This window comes from Etheostoma cragini, chromosome 6, assembly GCF_013103735.1.
Source record: "Etheostoma cragini isolate CJK2018 chromosome 6, CSU_Ecrag_1.0, whole genome shotgun sequence".
NCBI lineage: Eukaryota > Metazoa > Chordata > Actinopteri > Perciformes > Percidae > Etheostoma > Etheostoma cragini.
This window is the reverse complement of record NC_048412.1, coordinates 23,577,017-23,593,976: the sequence shown is the minus strand read 5'-3', so window position 1 is coordinate 23,593,976 and position 16,960 is coordinate 23,577,017. Positions and strand designations below refer to the sequence as shown.

The 16,960-nt window shown below is 39.0% G+C and overlaps 2 protein-coding genes across 2 annotated transcripts; both read left to right on the top strand.

The window, feature by feature from the left end:
* Window positions 1–1,511: 1,511 nt before the first annotated feature.
* On the top strand, window positions 1,512–4,431 carry lamtor2 (late endosomal/lysosomal adaptor, MAPK and MTOR activator 2). Its single transcript, XM_034874555.1, has 4 exons — window positions 1,512–1,776; window positions 2,968–3,130; window positions 3,245–3,334; window positions 4,331–4,431. The coding sequence occupies exons 1-4, from the start codon at window positions 1,709–1,711 to the stop codon at window positions 4,385–4,387; spliced, it is 378 nt and encodes a 125-aa protein (XP_034730446.1). The 5' UTR covers window positions 1,512–1,708; the 3' UTR covers window positions 4,388–4,431.
* Window positions 4,432–6,088: 1,657 nt separating this feature from the next.
* rab25b (RAB25, member RAS oncogene family b) lies at window positions 6,089–15,505 on the top strand. The gene is made up of 5 exons (XM_034874798.1): window positions 6,089–6,377; window positions 11,069–11,264; window positions 13,374–13,567; window positions 14,194–14,274; window positions 14,913–15,505. Exons 1-5 carry the CDS (start codon window positions 6,341–6,343, stop codon window positions 15,029–15,031), a joined length of 627 nt encoding a protein of 208 aa, XP_034730689.1. The 5' UTR covers window positions 6,089–6,340; the 3' UTR covers window positions 15,032–15,505.
* The last annotated feature ends 1,455 nt before the right edge of the window (window positions 15,506–16,960 follow it).

The following is a 16,960-nucleotide window of genomic DNA, read 5'->3' as shown; positions in this document are numbered from 1 at the left end:
GCTACAGACGTCAGATAAATGTAATGCAGTACACATTAAATATTCTAAACCTCTGAATTATTAGGTTTAAGTTATTTTATAGTCATGTACACAACAATTAAAGTGAAACAAGTTGTTGGCAATGAAAGTCTTACTGTAGCTCTCCGGCTCCCTCCCACTCTGCTTCTACAGATGTATAAAACGTTATTTAGAGCCTATGTTGCAAATTAACCACCACTGTTGATTATTGGGTACAAAAAACACTCAAGATATGTATATCATTTTTAAATATGTCTCCATATAGTTTTAAAAGTTAGTTTTTGGTCATTTTTGGTATTCGCGGGTTTATGGAGTCAATTCAGCGACGACGTCACAGGAGGGAGTTAAGTCTCAGCCTGGCACTAGAACCACGGTGAGTGACTGGGATGAGGAAGAGGAGGAAAGGCCAGCAGCCGAATAATTACCAACCTGCCAGATGTGAGAGGGCAAATGAGGAATTGTCAAGATTGTGGGGAAGTCTCATCATTTATCTAATGTGACGATCCTTGTTGTTATTCACTATTGTTGATATTTAGATATTGTATGACCTTGTTACTCATTATTTATTAACAGCATAAAGGTTTTTATGTTTCATGTTCATGATATATGTCATTTGTTATATGTCTGCAACCTTTTTGTTTGTGCTGCTGCTTATCTTGGCCAGGACACTCTTGGAAAAGAGATTTTTAATCTCAATGAGTTTTTCTTTCTGGTTAAATAAAGGTAAAATAAAATAAATAAAACAGAGGGGCAGTACACACACACATATGTACACAGTACACACACACACAGTATAATGTTATACCATATACTGTAATGAGAAAGAGGAAGTGGAGCATTACAAAATCAGAGTTTCTGCATGGATTAAAAGTTGTTTTGGCATTATTTTCATGGTAATACCAGAGTATACATTGTGCTGTCAAGCTACATGGATATCAGTAAGAATCAAGATGGTGCTGGACGCCGCTGGGAGATATTTGTATTGAGGCATATCGGGTGAGGAACTAGAAACAACACCGGGGAGGGATTTGCACAAACTCAGACGATAGGGTGTAGTATGGTGAATTTCATGAATGGGGATCCATTTAGGTGGTCACTGAGAAAGAAACATAGAAGAAGGTGGCACAGTGAGAAATTAGATCCAGAAGGTGGCAGCAATGCAACAGATCCCGGCTGTCTTTAAACTCCACATACAGTTAGGTGTGTTCCATCGTCCTTCATTTTGGACAGCCTGACACGCTTAGTAGGAAGGCGAGCACTAAAGAACTGCTACAAGAACTCAGAAGAAGAAGAAGACAACATCAGCAGCAGCAGCAGCCTACAATTCCCACAATGCATTGAGAAGGCACCCGGAAAGGGACGAAAACATCAGCTGAATATGACTAGTCAGTGTCTAGTTTTTGACAGTTTGAAGGCAGTTATTTATTCGTTTAAAAGATAGTTGTTTTGTTATTTTTGCATTAGTATAAACAGAAGAAGAAGAACAAGAAGTAGAAGAAGCAGCAGCAGCGCAGCAGCAGCCTACAATTCCCACAATGCATTGAGAAGGCACCCGGAAAGGTACGAAAACATCAGCTGACTATGACCAGTCAGTGTCTACTTTTTGACAGTTTAAAGGCAGTTATTTATTCGTTTAAAAGATAGTTGTTTTGTTATTTTTGCATTAGCATATGTTAGTGAGTAAGTAGCTATGTTACGACCAAAGGCGTTAACGCAGGTTCTGAGCCAAGCGAACACAAACGGAGTCCAAAGCACACTGTGAGTAACGTTAGCTAGCTAACTAGCTAGCATCTTGCTAACGAGGTAATATGGTTTTTGTACGTTATACTGTTTGTTGTTGTTGGAAATTGTACAATCGTGGGTTCATTTGACCCCCCAATCGTTTGACATACGCGAACATATGATGCCAAATATCAAGAGCCTGACAAATATCATAACTGCATATTTTACAGGGATCTCTCTCTCTGTACAATATGAAATTTAAGGAATACTGTGGGCAGGGTACACCTTAACATTACAAGTAGTAGTAGTTATCAAGTTATCAAGTTAACAATAGTTATAGTTAGGGCTGCAACTAACTAACTATCTCTATCTTGTTGCTATTTATTGTGGATCAATCTGCCAATTATTGCAGTCGTATGTGTATAAAATGTCAGGATAAAGTAGAAAATGCTTGTTATAATTTCATGATCTATCTGGCCAACAGTTAAAATTCCAAAGATGTTTAATTATAGATCACACATGACAAAGACGAGCATCAAACCACCACATTTTTAGAAAATCAAACATCATGATATGTTTGACCAAATACCTCAATAATGATACTGCAACAATATTGTAGTGTTAACTACTGGTGCTTTCACAAAATATGTACACAATGAGATTTTTGATAAATAATCATCAGTAACATGGATAAAATGACTAAGGCAAATAATGGAACAGTTACAAGAATCTGGTAAGTTCAGAAAATGACATCACTTTACTGTAAAGCAGCCTTTAAAACCAGGAAAAGATGCCATGTTAAGATATCCAAAATCTAAGACGATATATTGTCTCATATCACAATATTGATACAATATTGATATATTGCCCAGCTCTATTTTTACACATGCTTTCATTGTAGTTACTTTATGGTATTAAGGTATTATGGTCCTATTGCCATTTCAAATTGGCATTCCAAGTGTTCATAAAAACTGGCAAGCACCTTGTATAAACTGTAACACAATGCATAAACATTTACATATTTGTACACAGTTTAGACAGTTTCATTTTACTTTATATACAGTATATACTACGATGTATAGGTTTGTAGACATGTCCAACATTGTTGGGTAGCTTCATGGAGATACCCTGAGTAAAATCCATTCATTCATTGACAGTCTACAGTAAAAATCATTTCAGGTGTTCCTGTGCTGGATACTGAAACTTCAAAGTTTACATTTTCACCAGCTTACTGAACAATGAAGGTTCACTTCTGGCTTACTCTGGATACGGGGACACTGACGCCCGAGTGACAGCTGCCATCGCTAGCAACATCTGGGCGGCCTACGACAAGAACGGTCACCAAGCCTTCAACGAAGACAAACTTAAATTCATACTTATGGATTGTATGGTAAGGAGTGCAGTTCCAGTTGTTCTCAGGTTCTCATATGATGAGTGGTGTTGATATGGACAGTTTGAACTGGGGCACTTTGTCACGTTGCTGTTCTCTCGTTGTTTCTCTCAGGAGGGAAGGGTGGCCATCACTCGTGTAGCCAACCTATTACTGTGTATGTACGCCAAAGAGACGGTGGGTTTTGGAATGCTTAAAGCCAAGGTGAGAGTTTTTTTTTTTTGCAGTCATTGGTTTCCCAATAACCAATGTCCTGCTTTTCAGGCTCATTTGTTTATTCAGGGTTAAAGCACAACAACGAAGAGAATAATCAATAGTATCACACAAATAACAGAAAGCTATTAACACTGTCTCATTTGGGGAAATTAGTTAATCAATAAATTAGAATAATAAGGATTTAAAAGAAAGTATAGTTATGTAAAACAATTACAAGGAGAGGTTGGGAGGTTTAAAATCACATTCCTTAAATGTCCAGAAGGTACAATTCAATTGATCTAAAGGAGGTGCTGCATTTTGGTGCACTAAAATTTACTTTACAGACCATATTTATAAAACATCATAAAACTATGAAAAATATCCATGAAAACCTTTTAGATTCCATGTATTCTAATGTCTTGTTTTGTCCAAACAACAGTCCAAAACCAAAAGATATACAACTTTAATGTAAGTCAAGGAAAAGCAGCAAATACTCACATTAGAGAAGCTAAAACGACCTATATTTGGCATTTTTGCTTTAAAAATTACTTAAACAATGACTTGATAATCCAAACAGTTCCTGTAGCAGTCCTATACTGAACTGCAGTATTCAGCTTTAAGTCATTTAAAACCAATCCTGTCTTATTGAGGACTACTTATGGGACAGCTTGAAAGCTAAATCACAACACATAAGACCATGGCTTACAGATAACCTTGTTTGTCACTCTGGATAAAGCCTTATTCTGATTTCTCAGAAATCGGTCTGATTTCTAGAAATCTATGCACTTGCTAATGCACTTGACTAATAGACTAACACAATCATACTGCATTCTTTGTTTTTATGTCGGTTTAATACTGCTATGAAGGAAAAAAAAGCACTTTTAATTTTTGCACTACTGGTTGGATGTTAAACCGCAATTTGTTGTAATGGTTGTCCTTACTTGAAACAAAGTTAAATCTAATCTAATCTTTGTTAACACTGTTCTGTTGTTGTTGTGTTTATAGGCAGAAGCCCTGGTACAGTACCTGGAGGAACCATTAACCCAAGTGGCCGCATCATAGTGGAGACATGACTGAAGCTCTGCCTGTCGCTTCTGTCTGCCTGGAAAAAAAACATCATATGATCCCAGTCATTGGGCTGCTGAGTGATCTGTGAGTGTGTGTGTGTGTGTGTGTGTGTGTGTGTGTGTGTGTGTGTGGTGGGTTGGAGGCTGGGGGTGGGTGCAGTGCAGTGCAGTGTATTTGTGATCATGGTATTGAAGCTAATAACTAGTATGTTTTTTTTGCCCTTGCTTGTGACTTATGTGTTCGTCTAATGGTCTGTTGTAATAATTGTCAAAAGGATGTCTGAGTGTACAACTGCTGAAATGATTCCTTTGCATTACTGTTTCCACGGCCGATTCATTCATTTGCAGTTTTAGTTCAGGCACGCAGATCACAGTTAAGCAGAAAATGTAACCTTTTGGACTCCTGTCAGAGAAGTTAAATAGTTTGTGAAAAACCTTGATTAAAAGGTCTTTCGGATAAAATGCAGGGAAGATTATTTACTGCGTTTTGTTTCAAAGCTGTCAAATAAACAATTTTTGGATTAATACTCACTTTTCTATTTTGTGTTTATGCTCTAAATTGAGTGCTTTGTGAGTTGGCTATCCTATTATCAGATCAGGTTTTGTCAGGATTTAGTTTAAAAGTAGCCATAGCTTTAGTATTCCTTGATACACATTCTATTCAAGCAGTGTTTTTACAAGGAACTTAGAAGCAGTGCAGATGCATTATCTATTGGCTACATTATTACCCTTTTACAAAGCTCCGCATTGCTATTAATGTTTTTTTACAGGTGCATCCTATATAGGACACATATGGAAATCCTAATGTTGTTATTTTGGCCTTATTTAAATTCTTATTTAAATATTTGCATTTCCATGACTCTGTTGAAAGGATGGCTTTTTAACATTGCAAATATTTCTGTATTCCCGCAGTAAATCGCAGTATATACGAGATCCTTTCCATTATATGTTTATTTTATCACACTGTCTACTCTTTGCATGCTCACTTGCCTTAAAACCTGAAATGATTATTAAGAAAGTCCTTTGAGTATTGTAATTATTGTTGAGAAAAAAAAAAAAAAAAAAACCTTGGTTAGTTTTTCTAAGTGCACGTTGATCACAGCCAAAGACTTGCACAACACGTTTTAATTCTTAAAAAATCCGTTGGAGATTAAATTAAATTGATTGTAGCGTGTTTGATCTGTATGTGCGTGTTTAGACTTCAGCAAGGGTAAATTGGAGGAACATGGAAGACATCTTATTTCAATAAATCAAAATATGAGGTTTTAAAGGCATAGAATCAAAAAAGGAAGGTATATATTGCAATAGATGCTTGACTCAAATTACCACATAGAATACATGTACAGAACCTAGTCTTTGTGACCACAGAGGATCAGACAGAACAGCAAACCTGTTCAGAGGTTTAGAAGAGACTGATACAAATTCACAAATCACAACTTTGCTGTACAGTATTATAGAAATGCCACATAAACTCTGTTACAGGGCGTTTCTTCCTTGTAGTGAGCAATAAGACTTGCTTCCTGCTTCCTGCATGCAGTAATGTGATCAATCCAGGAGAAGGCGCTTGCCCGTCCCTCTCAGCTGTACCTGCCAGTCGCCCCACCTGTCCAACCTGCCCTGCGCTGACTCCCATTACTAAACACACCTCCGCAGCAGCCCCACCACTCCCTGTCACAAGCCCCGCCTGCTGCAGTAGAACAAGCTGGGTACACTCAGCATGTCTTGTTCAAACAAGCCAGCTTTTTATTAACTCAGATTGGGAAGGGTAGCGAAGGGCAGAAAACTGGCTACTGGCATTCATGTGTCAAAACATCTTTGCAGCCATTTTCCTTCCTGAAGCCTGAGGACCTGAGGGGCAGGCTGGTTTGTGGTGTGAGTCAGTGTCATCTTACATCTTGCAATCAGTCTGGTGAAGACACACGGCAGTTATAAACTGAATGAACAGAATATGGGGTCAGACGAGGCCTACAACTTTGTCTTTAAGGGTGAGTGCATGTTCTTCTGTTTAATTGGTTCAATCCTTTGAAACCTTCCTAAAATTGTAATTTCAGTCTACAATGTTTCTTTGTCTTTCAGATTATACTATCTTGTTTATTATTAACATATAACAGGGATATGTGATGTGTCTCAACAGAATGCAATCCATTCTTATTAATGAAGAGCTAAGTAAAATAAACAATACATGGTAATACACAGCACAGACAACTACTAGCCTGAGTGTCTGGGGTGTGAGCATTTCAGTCAGCTGTTGAGCTAAATATTGTATGTTGGTATTTTGCATGTCTCCAAACACTTCAGGTGAGCGTTATTCCTACAAAGTTGAGTGCTACTACAATCACATTGCCAGTTTAGCACATAGGTGCGTAAGCAGTAAGCAAGCATGCATAGTACAGGTTATTGTTGAAACCAGGATGTGAACTTTAATTCCTGCTTATCTGCAGAACAGCATTGTAACAGAGTGTCTGGTTTAAAGCCCTGTGTCAGTGGCAAAAGACAAAGCGTGTCACTCATATAGTAGTTTCCCAAAGATATAACACGTCCAGTGTGTAAAATTGTGTGAATTTATAAGCTATGCTCAGCAGCTTGTGCTACTCAATCTGTTCCTTCTGCACTGAACATGGCATAGTAATCGTGTATATGTAGCTAGTTAAGGGATCATGACCTTTAACAGGTGCCCGAGAGAAGTAAAAGTCATTCAGAGAGGTAATTTAGTTCATGTAGCCTGCTGTAATTTGACATGTGGGTACAAAGTGCCATGTGTATAAAAGGAACTGCAGGTGAATGGTAAATCCAAAGGAACTGTGTCCCAAACATCAAATAGCATCACTTACTGTATTTACAAGTTCCTCTGCAAAAATGAGACGGGTACATAGATGTTCAAGTCAATTTTAGTCACAGTGCACAGAATCACACTTAACACATTTGCCTTGAAGGGCTTTTGGGGCCAAGAGCCCAATGGTTACGGTGCATAATGACAACATGCCTGGTTTGACACACACACACACACATTTCCTGTCTGTATCAACACTGTCAACTATCAGAACTGCAAGGGGCATTACAGTCAGTAAAGAATATGACAACCTCTTTTAGACTCTTTAGAGATTTTTAGATTTTGTTATAAAAGTGAAAAATGAAACAAACTATTGAACTGTTCCTTGCTCCAGGGGGGAAAGGAATACAAATTGGGGGCAGTAATAGAGGAGGGATCCCTCTTCCAGCCTGTGATTGGTAAAAAACTATCATCACTGGAAAAACTCACTCACTACAGCAGTGCTCCTGAGCAGTGTGTGCAATAGTATCTCAAATGTATGAGCATGTTGTCATTCCACCCAGCAATTCACATTTAACTTAGATTCTATAGAGTTTGCTTGGAATGTAAGCCTTCACGCTCTTGATCCTCCACATGCTGACAACATGACAGAATGTGTGGCCCGCTTAGCTCAGCTGGTAGAGCAGGAGCACATACATTGTATAGAGGTTTACTCCTCGACGCCGTGGGTTTCGACTCCAACCTGTGGCCCATTGCTGCATGTCATTCTCTTTCTCTCTCACCTTTCATGTGTTCATCTGTCCTGTGGAATGAAATGCCCCAAAAAAATCTTTAAAAGTAACACATGAATGACTATATACAATGTCAGAATGAAACTTTGCTGTCAAATGCAGTACTAAATTATCCACCGTGATTTTTCAGGGCAATAGCCTTCTGTGTACCGCTTTGCTACATTTCCAGTCCCGAAGGTCATGGATACAAACAAAATGAGACTTGAGTTATTCCCAGCTTTGTCAGAATCAACAAACTAGGCTTGAAGGCCTCTTGTCCTATATCGCCATAGAAACCAGGGGTAGGTATTGTTTGCATAAGAAGTTACTGAGTAGAGTAGTAGAGGAGTAAGAGGGAGAGAACAGGCTTTCTCACCTCCCCTACTAGAAGAGAATGCAGTACAGTGACCTGGCTGCAGAGTGAACAATGGCTTAAAACATGCAAAGAGGGAAAAACTGGTAATGATCTGAGAGTTAAAGTTAAACATACTGTTAGCCAAGAACTGGGGCCAAGTGCCAGCATTGTTTAATCTGTTGTTCTGACTGGAGAATAGCGAGCAGGGGATTTTTACTGTTGGAAAAGTCTAACTATCACGTGTTCTTTGATTTGATGAGGACAAAAAGAGGCTGAGGGTCCAATTGAGAATTAGGAAAAGGTTTAATTAAACAGCATGATGAAGATGATAAGACAAAGACAATACGATCCCAAAAAGGATTACATTGCAGCTGACAGCGGACTTGATCCATGCTTCCCCCTGATGGAGTCACATGAGACCTGTCCCAAAATCATCACCGCGTCCCAATTTTATCCCAAAGAAGTTGATGGTGGTTCCTCAAATTAAATCTTTCCTTTTTGGCCAGATGTTTTCCCACATGAAGTCCCACCTCTGAATTGTCAGGTCACAGATAAAGGTCTTTTATCATGGTAGTAACAATTCATTTCAAGTTTACTGGGATATGCATATCCTTTGTTCTTAGTCAAGTCTAGCCCACAAGGGGGGGCTCCCAAAAGGCAGGAACAACAGTTACCTTTCCATTGGGGACAAAGAGTTGCCTCATGTATGCTAAATGATAGATATGACCTTATCAATTCTTTAGAGTCAGAGGGAGACCTCTTCACAGAGACAAAATGCATGTTGTCCTAACCTGGCTGCATCATACATAAACCGAAGTTTTCAAAACACTGTTTTTAACTTTTTATAACTCTACATCACCATCCATCTGCAGTTTGTTCATTCCTTGGAGACCGTGGTTGAACAATCTCACCATAAGGTCCATTTAGTAGCTGTTTTTTTTTTTTTTTTTTTTTTAGTAGCTATTGACTTTGGCTTGTCCATGTAGTGTATGCTACGGCTCTGCTTGACATGACTCACTTTTTGGGGATCAGTACTTTCTTTTGTGGTTTTCCAATGCGGATGGTTGTAGTGATACTCTGCCAGGATACTCAGCTGATTGACATAGCGCAGGCGTGTGAAACTGCTGTGACATCATCTTCAATGAAACAACTCGCTGATACCTTTCATTGGCACGTCCTCCATTGTAAGGCGTAGTCTACAGTACAGTGTAGTGTACAGTACAGTGTAGTGTACAGAACAGCATAGTGTATTTAATAGGCTATTTCAAAACTGCAGGTTTGGGCAGGATGTTCTGTGTTGCACTATTGACAATTCTCTGACCAATCAGTGGTCTGCCGAGTTTTAAGAAACTTGTAGAATTGGCTCAGAACGCTAAGAACAAGGTAGTACCAAAAAAAAAAAAGGTTGTAGCCACAACTTTTGCTTGAGACTCGAGAAGCGTTGAGTCGAGCTGTACCGCGCAGTGAAAAAGCGATATTAGTAACTGTTCTGTTCTGTTGTTTAATAAAGTGAATAGGCGAAGCATATTTCCCAAAATGTCCACCAGCTCCCATCACACCCTAAAGACGCCTACACGTGGCTGTGGAAATGTCACAAGAACTTGCATTATTATCAGAGTATTCACAAGCTTGCATGCCTCAGCAATACGCTGCGACTGTTTCTTCCTCTATTGTGCAGAGATCCCAGTGTTTTCATGGCGTGGTCCTATTTTCCAATCTGTGCCAATTAAGCCAAGCCTTTTTTTTTCTGTCTGAGTCAGGAACTAACAATTGAAAAACCAAACATTACTCACAAAAACACACAGAGTCTGTGTTATTTCTCATCCTGTTTACCCAGTAGTTATAGGTTACTTTTACCAAGATAAAAGGCAGTAACAGCTTAACTTGTTCCACCTGATTTGGAATCTTACTGTCCTAGAGACATTTTTGTTTCCTGAAACAGAGGTCGACTTGTGAGAGGTTTTTGCCTCAAGGGTTCTCAGTTTTGTCAACTTTTGTAGAACGGGAGGATGCACTTCCTCTTCTAGAAAAGTTGACTAGATTTTTCCCTCTGATTTAATAATAGGTGTTTTAAACATCAAAAACTCATGGACCCAGGAGGGAGGCATGACTGGTGATTGTGCCACACAATGATACATGAAAACAATGCTCTAAATTAATCTGGGGGAAATCACAAACATAGGAAAGCACCCCCTTTAATTCCTGCCTGTGCTTTGCTTCCTGGTCATCCTCACTCCTTGCTACCTAAATCAACATAACAGCATATTTTAGAATTGACGTCTCACAAGTCCATTGTGGGTCAGCCTACAGCCCTACAAGATCCTCAGTTATCTCCTTACTGATCAATAATCTGGTGTATTGTGTAACAAGACAACATCCCACCTTGTTCCCTAGTATTTTACTCAACATTTCCACTCTCTGCATTACTGTAAGAGGTCTGCAGTCTAGAGTTAAAACAATTATCTCATTTACCCTAAGGGTGTGGTGCTGCATTTCAAATAGGACATAATATTACAATTGGGGTAATTACCACCAGTCTTAGACAGCTAAGAATGAGGATTTACAGTACAACCAAACAAGGCACACCTAGATTAAGGCTTCAATTAAGTAGGGCTGTAAAGGATTAAGTGGACATACAGTATTTGCTCATATTGGGCTCTGTGAATATGAGTCTTGTCTGCTTTATCCAATAAATACTGGGTTTAGTTTTGCAAAAACCCAACCCCCAAAAAACTGAACTCTAATTAAGACACTTGCGTTTGTGTTTTATGTCCTCTGCAGTGGTTCTAATAGGAGAATCTGGTGTAGGAAAGAGCAACCTGCTGTCCCGCTTCACCAAAAATGAGTTCAACCATGACAGTCGCACGACCATCGGGGTGGAGTTTAGCACACGGACGGTGCAACTCAATGGCTTCACCATCAAAGCCCAGATCTGGGACACGGCCGGGCTGGAGCGATACCGGGCCATCACTTCTGCGTAAGTGTCAAGAACCATCACAGCTTTTATAGATCCATCACTATATACATGTGTACTCATTCTCACATTAGCCACTACTTGGTGAACCGAAAGAAAGGGATTGTCACCTTGTCCCTTTCAGTCATTTCAAACATATGAGCATGTAAAGAGCTGGAGAGCCCCCCCCCCCCCCGTAACAATAGCACATGCTAGCGCTAGCATGCTAGCTCGACCTCAATGGTAAAACACTGCTACAACACACACTAGTTTACCATAATCTACAAAAGAACTACTTCCATGTCCCTGTTCTGCAGGTATTCCACAAGTGGCCCTCGTTTAGAAGAAGTCTCCCAGCTAATCCTGCCTTTTACTTACCAAAGTTGTAAAAAGAAGTTGGTGCGCATGTGCAAGATTGTATAGAAGTGAGATGTCTCACTCTGTAGTTAAAACAGAGACCTAAACACACAAGATTAAAACTGGATCTGCAGCAACGTGGCATACAACAAATATGTTGTTTTTGGAAATCAAACCAAGTAAAACTATTCTGGTACAACCTCAAAATACAATTATGAACCTGAAAATGAGCATAATATGGGCGCTTTAACCCGGATAGCCATCATTGGCAAATCTCTTTATGTACAACTGCTTGGAAACAGTTTTTAATGGGTCAATGTAACACTGAGTAACTCTAAAACGCCTAAAAGTCTTAACTAGTGGAGATGTTGATGGTTCATACTGCATCACTCCTTTGTGACTAATAAAAGTGTTGTGTTTGTTCATAAAGAAGTACCGCAACTTTTAGGAACAAGGTGTGTATTTCCCTTATGTGTAATGAGTTAGAACTGAGGTAACTTACATGTATGTTGTGCTAGCAGATGCCCTGAGTAGACAATTGCACTTCTTTTTAAACATTCACACTTTTTAAGCAGCCACTCTGAAATTAAGATTTTAGAGATTTGTTTTTAAAATCAGGTTTCATGCTTGCTTTCTTGTTCGATAGTAGAGCAACCTGTATGTTGACTTCTTAAGGTGTTGCTGTTATCAGCCAAAACACATGAAAGACAGGCACCTAACAACCAGTACATTCCTGTTCCCAACTTGCACACTTGAGTCCCAAAATGCAATTGGTTAGAGCAGATATCTTTGTGTCTCTGTTCTGTGGGTGCTCCTGATTCATTCTTTTTTTAATTAAACTAGAAGGATTACCAGTGTGAAAACTGGTTTCAAAACAATAGAACTGTGTCAATTTTATTTTTGAGACAGGGATGAATCTGAGGATATCCTACACCACTGGATTAGCTCTTTTCTGACGCCTTGGCTTTTTGAGTAATTACTTGCCATCTTATTCCAGTCCGCAAATTCTCAATCCCAAGAAATTTCTCATTTGTGCTGTAACAAGCAGCTAAAACCTATTAAAGCGGAATTAATTAAATTGCTGGAAGAGGGGAGCAAAGATGTAATTGTGAAGGAAGTATTGATTGGTTCATGACTTCAGAGCAATTTTTAGACGCTTCGTTTTTTCCAGTTGACAGCAGGACCAACTGCCTAAATCTAATTTTTTTCATTTTAACAATGGATCGAATGACTCTGTGTATATTGAATGCGGCAACTCTCAGCTGTGGTCTTTTGGTTTTCCGGCCTACAACTTACCCGTTTAGTTCCACTGTCACTGCTCTCATGGAGTTGTTTTTGGCAGGTAAAAACCGGCTGGATGCCAGCTGCCCACCACCACACAGCAGACAGACGAAGTTACTGTGTGAGCATTTAGCAATAAATATTGGATTTACATAAATTGGCCAAGAGCATTACACCAAATGAATGATGATGTTGCTTAGTAAACTCCGAATGTGTAAATAGGCAACATGTTTACCATATCAACTTAAAAGGTGATGATATGTAAATAATGTGTTTAAAGCTTTTTCCGCTGCCCCCACGTGGCCAAAGAAATTGGTTATTACAGGTTTTATTGTCATTAGATTGCTAATGTGTAGCTTCATTCAAGTTATTTCCCTTTTTATTATATTATATTACCTTTATTTACCTACACAGGCAGGGCCACACTGTCCCTAAAAGTAAAAAAGGACAAATGTTACATAAAGATTAACTGTACAGACAATTTCCTCCAAACAGGTATTATAGAGGTGCTGTTGGAGCCCTGCTAGTCTTTGACATCACCAAACACCTTACCTATGAGAGCGTTGAGCGCTGGCTCAAGGAGCTGTACGACCACGCTGACCCCCACATCGTGGTCATGCTGGTGGGCAACAAGACTGACCTGGAGTCAGAGAGATCTGTGCCCAACGAGGAGGCTAAAGACTATGCAGGTACAACGTCAACAACTTTTACCTCTGAAAACCATAGGATTTGTATGTTCATTATTCATATGTAGTTAATGGAAACTGAACTTATTTTGATTGTAGAGAATGGAAATGAGTCTGCTCACCAAACAGCACATTACATTTCTATTCATTGATTGAAGATCAACAGTAAAAAGAATTGATTTGGGGAATACGGCTTTAAAGTGACACTAGCAACCAAATAACTGATGTGAATTTAATACATAACATGCTGCCTGTGGCCATCAAACTTTATAACTCCTCCCTCTAAGTGTCCGACACACACACTTAGAGGGGTTGAAACTGGACAATATTATCTGTATTGTGCATTAACACTGGCTTGTAATGTGTGCAATAACCAACTGCTACTATTATTATTATTATTATTACTTTTCACCATTATTACTTTTCACCATTGCAACACCTTAATTATGTTATTTATGTAAATACTGTATCATAATATACTATGTAAATATCCACACTCCTTCCACTCCATTTCTTATATTTCTAATATCTGAGCAACTGTAACACAGAGTTTCCCTTCGGGGATCAATAAAGTATTTCTGATTCTGATTCTGATAAAATGACTAACATAGCTGATTTGTATTATCTAGAAAAGAATGGTCTTTTGTATCTGGAGACGTCAGCTTTGGAGTCAACTAATGTGGAGGCAGCATTCAACAGTGTCCTATCAGGTAATTCATTGTAATGTATTTCACGTCTACTTTGTTAAAAGCCATTATGCAGGTGTGTTGTTCATGTTCAAATAAAGAGATACAAAGAGAATCAAATTCTGTGTGGGTGGCACGGTTGATTGCCTCAAAGCATCCCCCGGCCCCAGTTCTTTCTGTGTGTATGTGGGTTCTTTCTAATTTAGTCCCTCGAATGTCTTCCTCCCATCCAAAACATCCAATTCTGTGTACAGGATCACACATTTTACCATAAACATGCTAGAACAAGGCATTCCTGTGACCCTGGATTTAACCTCACATATTCAGACCTTCATCTCCTCAGCTCCTGGAGGTTTGGAAAAAAAGATTGGGTCTGAAAAGGTTCTGGATAAAATGGCCTTTGTTAGTCCTGAGACAGACATTTTTAGACAGACTGCTTTTGCAGGAAATAACTCTTTTGGTTGGAAATGAAAAACAATGCCGGTTTAGTTATTTTTTTAAGTGTTGCTGTCTTTTTTTAATTAACATTTGTGCATCATCAAATAATGGCTATTCTTTGATGCAATGGTACTTTTTACTTTCAAGTCCTGTGGACACACTGCAGCTTCTTTTTCTTCTAGCAAATTTTCAATGTATAATAATTTTTTAATTTTCTGCCTCAGAGATTCAGAGGAAGGTGAGCAGTAAAGAAGTGGTTCGGGGGTCTATCAGTGCTGTGTCCCTAAACAGCTCCAGCGCAGAAAACACAGAGGAGAGGAGGACCTGCTGCAAAAACATCTGATCACAAGGTCCTCCAGGAGCCCAGGGGCCTCGGAGGGGTGGGGTGGGGGGGTCCACATGGCAACCATGGTTGCCAATATACATGGCCCTTGCTTAAGTGATGTCACTTTGAAAATGGCCGTTTTACAAGTTGTACAAGCTGCATGATGGTGTGTTGTATTTAAAAGATGATTCATATGAATGTAGCTGGAGGTCAACATCAATCCTTTCAGAGTCCCTGTGAAATAGGTCAAAAGTAAAACACCTAACCGTGTTACCTGTAAGATAATATATTTACAATCCATGCACAGAATTGGAGAATGGAGTGACGTAGAAGGATCATGTTCACGTGTAATTGCAAATGACTGTTTTATGTTGGGTGGTTGGCGGACTGTGGGTCTTGCTGTCACTGCTGTGCTTGTGCTCCAGCCGATGATCGCAGATCGGGCTGATTACAAAACTGTTGAGAAATAAATGAATTATGGAGACAGCTGGACTGCTGCATGTTATTTGTGTCTTATAACAAAAGCTATGTCTTGTTCGTAGAAGAAATTTTGACATTTACCAGTTTGGAAAAGAACAGGTGTAAACATATATACAAATGATGGTGGAACTTTGTTTAGCTGCTTCAGTTTCCGTCTTTCAGGGTCCTGATATTGAGCATTTTGACTCCCTGTCACTGTCATGAGTTTCTGGAATATTTGAACTAGAAGTCAAGTAGTTATTAGGAATACCAAAACAGTAAGATTCACCACCTCAGCTGTGATTCAATTCAAGTGAAATGCTAGTTTCAAATCAAAATAATACACCCTGTATTTGGCCATGGTCTCTCTCTGATTCCGTCCTTTTTCAAACTCTTTCCCATCAAATGCGTGGCTGCAGCAGAGGTTCATAACCTTACAAGAACTCCATATTGAGGTCTAAATATTTTGGAGACTTCCAACAAATGAGATGCAAAGATGTAGAAACAAAAATGAATTTTAGGATGAATTGACGAACAGTAGCATCTCCAGTCGGCACAATACGTCAGGAGTATAAACCTTTTAAAGCATACTTATTTTTCCTGAGATAATCAGCTGTCCAATTAATGCTGCTAAACCCTGCCAGAATGTTGAGCCATGCACTTAATGAGTACATATGGATATCGTACATTACATTACATGTCATTTAGCTGACGCTTTTGTCCAAAGCGACTTACAATTGGTATATGTCAGAGGTTGCACGCCTATGGAGATACTAGGGTTAAGTGCCTTGCTCAGGGACACATTGGTTGATGTATCGCATTGGGAATCGAACCCAGATTTTCCACAATAAATGCATGTGTTATTTCCACTATGCCATCAACACCACATAGAGGTAATAGTGTTTTTCTTCCTGCTGCAGATGTAACAACAGTAAAATCAAACCAGCTGTCAGTTTTATGGAGAAATAGTGGATTGCCTGATAAGAGACAGAAAAAATAGAGTCAAACTAACACACTGGACTTTTATCAAACACAACATATCAGCTGGTTTGTGTTACGATTCTTCTGAATCATAGTTCCTCCCTGAGTACCACAATATGAAAACAGTGTGTGAAACCTGTAGTGAAACCTCCTCTTGTTGATGAGCTACACACTGACCCATTAGAGGCTGTGAGCTGTTTCAGGGAAACTTCTGCCAAATGCTAAATTGTTGGAAATACCAAAAACTGTCCAATAATGTACTGTTTAGACTGATGTGTTATTGATTATAACACATAATATGCATGCAATTGTTTATCTAGATAATACGGCCTCATATCTAATGCTTTTATATCCCACATTTCAGGATCTATATCTTAGATTGTAATTAAAATAATGCATATATGTTACATTGACAATATTTGTGTCTAAGTAAGTAAGTTGGACTTTGTGAGATACTTTTTGTGCTTTTTTCAAAAGATGTTATGAAATGCGTTGGGAGTTGTTGTG

Coding starts and splice junctions, on each gene's coding strand:
- lamtor2 (XM_034874555.1), top strand. CDS start 1,709: ATGTTACGACCAAAGGCGTTAACGCAGGTTCTGAGCCAAGCGAACACA. Junction 3,131..3,244: donor TCATACTTATGGATTGTATG/GTAAGGAGTGCA, acceptor TGTTTCTCTCAG/GAGGGAAGGGTGGCCATCAC. Junction 3,335..4,330: donor TTGGAATGCTTAAAGCCAAG/GTGAGAGTTTTT, acceptor TTGTGTTTATAG/GCAGAAGCCCTGGTACAGTA.
- rab25b (XM_034874798.1), top strand. CDS start 6,341: ATGGGGTCAGACGAGGCCTACAACTTTGTCTTTAAGG. Junction 11,265..13,373: donor TACCGGGCCATCACTTCTGC/GTAAGTGTCAAG, acceptor TCCTCCAAACAG/GTATTATAGAGGTGCTGTTG. Junction 14,275..14,912: donor ATTCAACAGTGTCCTATCAG/GTAATTCATTGT, acceptor TTTCTGCCTCAG/AGATTCAGAGGAAGGTGAGC.